Here is a 10,002-nt window from a genome sequence, read left to right as displayed (position 1 = left end):
AAAAATTAAAAAGCTATTAGATATAAAATAAATTTATTAATAAATTTGGATTTTAACTTTAATACAAATTTAAAAGTTTAAAAAGTTAACATATACTTTTTAAGATTTAAAGAATTAAAAATTTAGAGGAATTTATAAGACATTTTCTAAAATTTAGGAACTCAACTCAGAAAATTTAATCGGATTGAAAGCATTTTTAGAAAAGAAAGTTTGGTGGGCATCATAAAATAAAAATTGTAATGCTTGATTCCACAATAGGAAGTGATTTGGATGGGTTTGATTCCTAAACAAAATCTGAAAGGGTATGAGCTGTGTTGAAGAAAAGGAAAGAGAAAAATGGGCACTGTGTTGCTCACTGCCCACCATTTAATTCCTTCATAATTGCCAACTACCTTTTGGTTGGTCAATGGAATTACAGCATTAAATTCCAATGCTCAACTCTAATCCAACAAATTTACTGCAGTAAATGTACTACCAGATAGGTTAAGAAATCCTTTTTGACCCAACGTTCAATCATTCAAGTGTAACAGTCACGTTGAATAATTTCTCCTACTCAAACTCTTCCAAAATATTGAAAGGAAGTGGATGAATCTCACATCTTGTTATCTCTTCCATTTTCCATTATTCCTTCTCCAATCTCATGCTGTTTCCTGTACTTGTATCTTCGAGCTGAGTACAAGAAGATGCAGAAATTGATGAAGCTCATGACTGTGAGAAGCCAGTAGAAGTAGTCAAATCGTCCCGTGTTGATATTTTGAGAAAGCCAAGATGGGATTCTCCGGTTTGGATTCCCGGTGACGGATTTGATAATGCTGTTCAACAACGATGCCCCGAAGCACCCCAATCCGCCTGCGAGAGCGGCGTATGATGATCCGATGCTCTTCATGGCGTCGGGGGCTTCCTCGTATAAGAACTCGAGCAACCCAACGATGCAAAACACTTCTGCTATGCCAATGAGACAATACTGAATTAGCAGCCAGTAGGCACTCAAGTTGGGCATAGGGGTCAAAAAACTGGCCTCATAACCATTTTTGATGGCGTAGTTTCTTCGGTATCTCTCAAATACCCCACCCCAAGCGACTGAGACTATCGAGATCGCTAGGCCAATGCCGACTCTCTGTAGCTGAGAGGCGCCATGCGGGTGGCCGGTGATGCGTCGAGCGATCGGAACGAATATGGAGTAGTAGAGGGAGAGTATGAGGAATATGCTGAGGCCAGGGAAGACTGGCATGCATGTGACAGGGAGTTTAAGACGGCCTATGTGAGTGTTTAAGGTATATGCTTGTTGTACTGAAAGAGTGAGATACTCTGTTAGAACCAAATTCAGCATGATCGTGCAAGCTGGTATTGGAATTAGCTTCAAAAGGATTTTCACTTCCTCAACTTGAGTCACTGTGCAAAGCCTCCAAGGATTTGGATCACTTCCATCTTCCTTTAATTGCAACGCCGCCTTGTCCAGACATCTGTATATCCGTACATATTAGCGTTAAATCACCACTAAATTCAAAACTTTAAGTTTGACAAGTTCAGGTAAACAACGAGCACTAAATACCTGAAATGATCAGAGTGAAGGATCTTTGCACTACCCTTGATAGCAGATTGCTTGCCAGGAACCTCGTACAAGCCGACCAACTCGCTGCTAGAAAACGAGGTGTTTCTCTTCCTGAAAGCCGCCACGAGGACCTGGGCGAGTCTCGTGAGAGGGCTACCTCCGGGCAACCGGTGCCGGTACAAAGGAGTACCGACAAAGAAGACGACATTGGAAAAGCCCATGGCTACAGCTAGGGAGCCAAAAGCAGCCCCCCATCCATGCTGAATTTGTATGTAAACAACAGCAGTGAAGGCCACAATGGCTCCAATGGTGACAGAAAGGTAAAAGAAGTTGAAAAAGCGATCAAGATGAGCCTTGTAATCTTTACTTCTTTCATCAAACTGATCAGCCCCAAAAGAAGACACACAAGGCCTTATACCAGCAGCCCCAAAGCCTGTCAAATAAAGGACTGTGTAGAGATAAGCCATTTGCCATCCCTTTGCTGGCTCACATTTCCCTAGAAGCAGTAACAATTGGTCACATTTCTCTTGGTTTGGCACAAATGCACTGATTGTAGCACATAGAGTTATTCCTATCAAGCCCTGCATTAACCACAAACCAAGCATTTCAATTCAATATGGTTCTTTTTCTGTATTGATAGGACTTTATAAGATTTCATATCGTACCCCGAGATAGATGGTCGTGAAGATCGCGATCGTCCAATACCGACCGAGATATGCATCGGCGAGGAAACCGCCAAGAACAGAGGAGGCTTGTGAGATGCCAAGGAAGTTGTTAACTGCGTTTGAGGAACTGGTAAATGGCCTATGCATCACATAGAACATAAAGGCTACCATGTTCACTGAAAGCCCAAAATAAGCCATTCTCTCTGCCATTTCATTCCCTGTTGAACACAACAAGAGTGATTTTTGAAGTCCAAATAGTAACAACAAACTACAAGAAGGTTTCTCTGCAGCAGCTTACCAAAAATGAAGAAGGCTGCAATCCAGCCACCAGTCTTTGAAAGATCAGCTATGGGTTTGCCACGGATGTTAACTGGAGTTGTTCCTCCGGTGTAACCGCGCCCGAACGCCGTCCTCCGATCATCGGATTCGACGAAGAACATCCCGAGCTTCTTCCTCTGAAATGATTCTGAACGTTCATCCAATCCACTGGGAGTTTCAGCCACCCCTTGAGGGGATTTGATTTCTCTACTTCCCATGCTTCTAAATTCCTGAAAAAAACTCAACAGCAAAACTAAAACTATGTTTATGTAATGACTTCCCACTCACTATTTTCACTTGTGCTCATAAGAATTCAGAACAGAGTTGCTTTTTTCTAACCTGGTGTGGGATTTGTCAAAAATCTACCATCTGATAAGCCTGCACACTGTGGCTGAGAAAAGTTTAGAGTTTTAAAGTTGTAGTTTTCTGCAAGCTTTCTTGACGGTTAGCAAGTGATTTGACTGCATAATAAATGGACTTCCAACCAAACAGTGTAGGCCCATCAATCCAATTTCTTCAGCAAAAATGAAAGGATGAAAAAAAGTCTCAATTAATAGGCCACAATTTAAGACTAAACTCCCTCTCTCTCTCTCTCTCTCTCTCTAGTCTCTAGGGGAGGGGGAGAGAGAAACCTTTCACTAATCACTTGTATTCTTTCGGTGCGTTTGGTTGAAAGACTATTGTATTACACGCTTTTACTATCTTCAATTCCTATTTGGTAGCAGATTTAGAATTTAGAAAAAACACACAAAATACCTAAACGTTGTTTTCAAGATTTTCACATTTTAAGTTACCAAATCCTCTGGATGTTACCGTTTTAAGAAATAAACCCACTAATCATATATTATTAAGAAATTAGAAATTTAAGGTACTTTTGGTGGGTGATCTGAAAATAGTGGGTCCAGTGAAACCTATAATTATATTTATTGTTTTCAAGTATGTGTTTGATAGAAAATTGAATCTCAATTAAAAATTGTCCGTAAACATATCCTCTCGGGGAGGGATAATCCCAATTAATAGGTCTAAAATTAAGACAAAAGCTCTCTCTAGGGGGAGGGAGAATTCTTTTAGCTGTAAGGCATTGATTTCTTTAATTCCAACAGCCATAGAATGAAAGTTTAAGCTTAGTGGCAGTTTGGTTTAATGTTTTTTGGTGTGGGTTTGTTGGGCATGGGGGATGTTGTTAATGGAGGTGTAAATTTATTAAACCAAAACAGGAAAAGGGATAAATTGGGAAGTTCATTTATGGTTTGAGGACAGATTTGGGATAATGTGGTTGAAGAAATATGGGTGCAAAATTAAATTAATAAAAATTGGATATCCAATTTGAAAAGCATATAAAATAGGTTGGAGTTGGAGATGGTTCATTTAATACAGAATTGGCTGATGCAGGCTGCCCTCATTCAGCTGTCTCTAACTAGACAGCTCTTGTGGATTCATTGCTAGCCAACTTCAGTTTAAGTTATGGACTTTAATATTCTATTACTTTAGATTTCATCAATAGAGTTTGAAATTTTTTAAAGGGGCAATTGCATAAATAGCTAAATTTAATAACACGTTTTAAAAGATGGTCGGGATATTGCAATAATGGCTAAATGACCTTTTTTTTTAATGCTAAAAAAATGTTAAGACAAATATACCATTGTAACCAATTAGGTATATATGCATAATTTTAAGGATTTAAGATTTTTACGAATAACAAAAACAATCGACATTAATAATAGGGATTCAACTGTATTTAATAAAAAGTAAATGAAATTAAAAAATTATCATAAATCTAATTTAAAATTGCTAATTAAAATTTGAGAGTAGATTTTTAAAAAAATATAAGATATGTTGAGATATATTTTGAAATTTACCCCTTTAAAATAGAAGATTTATAAATAAGAGCTAAATATAAATAAGGAAAATTAACCTTACCTTTATTGAGATTTTTAAATAAAAAAAAAAAGAAAACAAAAGGGTTTTGAAGAGTACCTTGCCTCCAACAACCCAACCCTCACAACCTCCACTGTCGTCCAACCCTACCTCCATCTTCATTTGCAAAACCTACGCCGCCCAACAATCCAACCTTCATCGCCGCCCAACCCTCAGCCACTCTCCATCCACGTCGGACGTTGCCGAACGCCGCCACCTCGTCAACGCCGAATGCCGGCCTTCACTGCTTCACGCCGCTGCGCCCCCTCCTGTCGCCACGTCGTCTGCCCCTCGAAACAGTGAAGAAGAGGTGTAGATGCAACAGTTTATATATGACTTGTTTGTTTTTTAAAAAATCATCTCAGAGATGTTTTATCTTTATATGTACAGATTGAATCAACAAAGACACAGGGAGAGACTTCAACGTTGAAGGAGACCAACAAAAAGAAGGGTGGGGGTACTTAATCGGAGATAAAACAAAACAGACTAAACTTGACCCTAAAAGGAATTTGGGTTGTAAGGAATCTACCAAGAAGGTAAGAACTTAATGTATGTTGTGTTGAATAGTAATATTTAAAAATTATATTTACTAAGCTAATTCTAGTTTTATGTTGAAGGGAAAAGAAAGTGTCTCAAGATAGTTGAGGAAGAACTAGGTAATTATTGGGATATACATGTACTAGTAGTAGTCAATAGATCTATTTACTTTCGTATTTTGTTCATGAATTGATATATACATCTGTTGATTTTCATGTTTTATTGATTGTTGAATTATTAGTACATACATATATAGACATTTTAATTATTGGGATATATATGTACTAGTTTTATATTTATGATATTTTAGTTGTACAACAGTAAATAGATGTATTCAGTTATTACTTTTTGTTATTTTTTGAATTGATATATACATCTATTAACTTTCATGTTTTTGTTAATTGTTGAATTATTAGTATATACATATATAGACATTTTAATTTTGATGAATGAGCTGCATGGTGATATATATGTGATTTGTATTCTAATTTTGGTTTTCATCAACTGGTATATAAATTTACTGACCTTATGATTTTGATAATTCTTCTAATATAAGGATGATACAAAATCTGATGAAGATAATCAAATGGTGAGATGGGGACCGTGGAACACTGGTAATTGTTTAAATTAACTGAATTTCCTAATAAAATTATTAAAATAATTAGAATAAAATCCCTTGAATGTAGGGGAAAAATTTTGAATTGAACCAAGTTTGTTGAGTTGTTAAAATACTTGTAAATTCTAAAAATTATAGGGAGGGCATTATGGGAAAAAAACTAAAAAATGTAAAATTCCAAATATATCATTTAGCCATTTTTGCAAAATTATAAACAAATGGACATTTTCTTAAATGGGTGGTCAAATTTAGCCACTTATCATTTAGCCATTTTCTTCTTTTTTGCTTAACAGGTCAGAACGATGGGTCAATGTTGAGGCGATGAACCATAATCTTCGGATCTATGCCCAGGATGTCCTAATGATACCATGCGAACACGTCCAAGTTTGTCCTGAGGAAGGAAATGAGTTCCTCTCTATCTGCGGCCCCTAACTTGGTGCCTATGCTCACTTGCTTCTCCGAGCTGAGCAAAGGGACAAGCTCCAACTCCTCTGCGGGCGCAGCTATCTCTCCCTTGTTCGTTTGAGGCAGTTTGTCCTCGGAGGTTTGAGTGGCTAAGCTGTAGAGATTCGTCTATTCCTTCAGGCTGTAGACTAACGACCCTTGAGTGCAGCAGTATAACATTCTCTGGATGTTTTCTGCTCTCATCGTATCGTGCCAACTCCATTTATTGTAGAATACTTCATGACTGATGCAGAGTCGACGAGACGGCAAGAAGTGAGTGAATTATAGGTCGTCCGAATATGGCATTGTAGGCCGACCTATCATCTATCACCACGAACTCGGCCATCTGGGTGACTTGAGTGTCACCTTGTCCGATGGTAATGGGAAGGTCAGTGCAACCCTCCGTAGTGACTAATTCTCCTGCGAATCCAACTAAAGTGTCAGACTATTCTTTAGCTATGTCCTAGTCCATCCTTGTGCTAGGTAAGTGGTGAGAGATAGAATATTGGCCCCCATCTACCAACACCCTTCTGACCTGGACATGATCTATGAGTGGTGAGATCACCAGGGCATCATTGTGGGGCAAGTGTACCCCTTTCAGATCGGAGTCGGAGAAGGAGATAAGACAGGTCGGCTTCTGCTCTTGAATGGTGCAGACTTCTCGACGAGCCTCCCTAGCAAGCTCCTTCCACTTGTTTACGGACTGGCCCCCACTAGGGCCGCCAAATATGATATTGATGACCGCAGGTCGGTCATCCCTCCGAGGTGGCATCCTTGAACGCTTCCTCTCCTCTTTTTTCTTTGTCGAGCTCGAGCCCGGCTTACCAACGTACTTCTTGAAGTAGCCATCTTGAATCAAGTCCTCAATTTGGCGCTTCAACGCCCAGCAACTCGAGGTATCATGGCCATGATCGCGATAAAAACGACAATACCTGTCTTTGTTGTGCTTTTCCAGGTCTCCTCTAAGCTTATCAGGTCGCTTGAGGAGCTTTTCCAAATCGTTCTCCTCGATATTGGTGAGAATCTCGAAGATCGGAATGGTGGTTGGGGTGTACCTCTCATAGGGCCCCCACTAGTTGGAGTCCAAGTCGGATCTCCTATAGTTAGATCGACCTTGGGAAAACGATCCTTTGTCCTTGGACTTAAGTTCAGACTTCCCCTTTTCTTGGCCACCTGTCTTCTTCTGGTCAGAGCTCTTGTCTATCCGACCTTGTTTGGTTATGAGTAGTTCTTGTCCGTCTATAACCTTCTTGGCCTTCTGCAAGACTTCAGTGAAGGTTGATGGCGCTTACTCGCCTAGTTTGACCGTCAGAGTCTCGTCGGCCAGGCTGGTAAGGAAGTAGCACATGGCCAAATCGTCAGAGCAATACGCGACCTTAAGTTGTTCCTCTTAGAAACGGGTCATATACTCTCTCAAGTCTCGCCCTCTTTCTGTCGGATGGTGGCGAGGTGAGTGGCTATCTTCTTGTCATAGTGCCGATAAGAGAACTGACTAATGAACTCTTTCCTCAACTGGCTATAGGTCGAGATCGACCTTACCAGCAGCCTTCTGTATCAGAGCCGAGTACTCCCCGTGAGAGCGATCTGAAAGGCTCGGCACTTTATGGCATCTGAGCCATTTGAAAGTCCATGAGACCTTCAAAAAGACTTCCACATAGTCCTTTGGATCTTTAGACCCGTCATAGGGCTTCATGGCAGGCGTCTTGAACTTTAGAAGAATGGGGGCCTCCAAAATGTCCGAGGTGAACGGCGATTCGCCCATCTCGCCATTATCAAAATGACTTTCTTTCCTTTCGCACTTTGCCCTAAGTGCCTCGACCTGTTCGTCAAACTTGTTTTTCATCAGGTCGAACTCCTTCCTCATTATAACGGCCTTCAGCGTCAGTGGAGTATACTTCGATTGGGCTTTGAAATCGAAGTTTGAGTATTTTCGGGAGCATGATGGGGAGATCCCTGGGCTTCGTGAGGCCTTCCTCTTCTTGTCGATGATGTGCTTCTTGAGATCATGATCTCTCAGGCTATAGTCAACTCCCACACTATCAGCGATGGGCTCGTGATAGTCGTGATGGAGGGGTGGATGTTGATCTTCCCCTCCCTCCGGTAGATCATCTCCGCCTAGAGCCTTTGAGTGAGATCCAGTTCGGTTTGTCTGCGTCATCTCATTATACATCTCCATGGTGCGCACTCGACTGCGCATGTCATCTAACTCCAGCTGGAGGGTTGCAAGAACTTCAGGGTCCACGGCTGGCGTGGCCCTTCGAGAGGTCTTTCTTGAGGTCCCACCTCAACCTCGGTTGGTCTTGCCGGGCCTCGGGTGTGCCGGTGGCAGGACAGTATTAGCATTGCAGGTAGACCTCCAAGGTGGCTCCACCTCTTGCCCTGCCCTAGTCCGTTCTTCAGTCATCTTGGCGTCAACTTCACGTTAAGTATCATTGTTCGTATGCTGGGCCCGCTGTTCTGCAGTATTTACAGAATCTGCTGGATGAACCATCTCGGAGAAGATATTTTAGTTATTGGGACGACTTGTCCTATCCTTCCCCACAGACGACGCCAAATGTTTATGCAAGGGTTTGCACAACGCTTATTTGGCTCGAACTCGGTCCTTGCTCCGACCCGAAACGCGAAGGGAAGACCTGCACAAGAGGGCAAAATCTCCACCGCTCAAGTCAGTAAGCAACTTGGACTCAATATTAAGTTCGAGGAGAAATTTCATACCTGATGGTGAAATGAGACCCTCTATTTATAGGTTTATGTTCCGACAGGGGTCACGACAGGCAGTTACCTTGGTCGGATTTGTCGGGTTCGAGCAGGTCGACCTCGGCACATTCCTGGAAATGTCGGGTGAATTCTTTAATAGGAAGTGGTGAATGTCTCATCTCGAAAGGATTCAGATGAAGCTTCGTAAGCTTACCCCTCTAATTCTTCTGTGGACGGTGAATCTCTGTCCTCCACGTGGCGAAGAGATATTTCTTCCCCAAGCAGACAATAAGATGACTTGATCGCTGGAATGGAAGGCAAGACGGCAAAACAACAGTATTGTATAACGAGGGCAACTTTGAACATGTCAAAGAGGAACTTGACAAACTACAAAAGAATGGGAAGAATGGGAAGAGACGCTCCATCTCATGTGACAAGGCAAGGTAGGTTTGATTTGATTTGACTTCATAAAGTCATGAACCCAATAAACATATTTACCCCACGTAAAAATTTTAAAATTTAGATTTTAGATCTTAACTTAGAAACTTACCAATTTTAAAAGTTAGTCACATTTTGAATAATTTTTATTTACCTATTTTCAAAAACTTAATTTCAAAATATCGAGCATCAATTTTTAAATTAGATTTTAATAGTTTAAATTTGATTCTTCATTATGCATTATTTAGAGTTGATTCCTACAATTAAGGTCAGTTTTTTTTAAGTTGTTCTATCAAATAAATCCCTAAGCATATTTGTTATAGGCATATATTTGTTTAAAATAATATTTAGGATTTTAAAACAAAATGTCAGTTGACCATTTGTACAATATTATTTGACTATTTTTAAAAATTTCTTATTTATTTGGATCATTATTGCAATTGTCAATATAGTAACCTTTTGTAGCGTAGCAGAATTCATGAAAAACGAGATATGGTCGGAGAATAATCACAGATGGAGAATCTCCACAAATTTGCAGCCTAAATCCTTCAATAGTGATGTTTAGAATATTGAACATTCGTTTTCTATTTTTCTTTTGCAACTACTTTTCTCCTTAGTTCTTTCTCTCTGGAATTGTCTTTATTAACGATTGTCCAATTATCTTTTGGATGGAGAGAGATGGAAAGGGAAGAAGTTTCAAAAACTGTTCCATTTTCAAGTTCAAATTTAATTTTAATTAATAATAAGTTAATTAAATAAGTAACTTTCGTCTCTCACTCCCACATGATTTACTTCATTTATGAGCGGATATCAAGAAC

The 10,002-nt window shown here is 40.0% G+C and overlaps 1 protein-coding gene across 2 annotated transcripts; it reads right to left on the bottom strand.

The window, feature by feature from the left end:
- Positions 1-329: 329 nt before the first annotated feature.
- On the bottom strand, positions 330-3,030 carry LOC111020914 (Major facilitator superfamily protein). Of its 2 annotated transcripts, none has more exons than XM_022297709.2 (5): positions 2,875-3,030; positions 2,516-2,765; positions 2,218-2,435; positions 1,553-2,133; positions 330-1,463 (listed from the first exon to the last, which is right to left on the bottom strand). In XM_022297709.2, exons 2-5 carry the CDS (start codon positions 2,751-2,753, stop codon positions 593-595), a joined length of 1,908 nt encoding a protein of 635 aa, XP_022153401.1. In that variant the 5' UTR covers positions 2,754-2,765; positions 2,875-3,030; the 3' UTR covers positions 330-592. The 2 variants fall into 2 exon arrangements, with proteins under 2 accessions (XP_022153401.1, XP_022153402.1); XM_022297710.2 differs by having other exon boundaries at positions 2,516-2,788; positions 2,875-3,011.
- Positions 3,031-10,002: the final 6,972 nt, after the last annotated feature.

The sequence above is a fragment of the Momordica charantia genome (genome assembly GCF_013281855.1).
Source record: "Momordica charantia cultivar OHB3-1 chromosome 5 unlocalized genomic scaffold, Mcharantia_2.0 BLBB01000005.1, whole genome shotgun sequence".
Lineage (NCBI taxonomy): Eukaryota > Viridiplantae > Streptophyta > Magnoliopsida > Cucurbitales > Cucurbitaceae > Momordica > Momordica charantia.
Note: the sequence above shows the minus strand (reverse complement) of the source record. Positions and strands in the feature narration are given on the sequence as shown.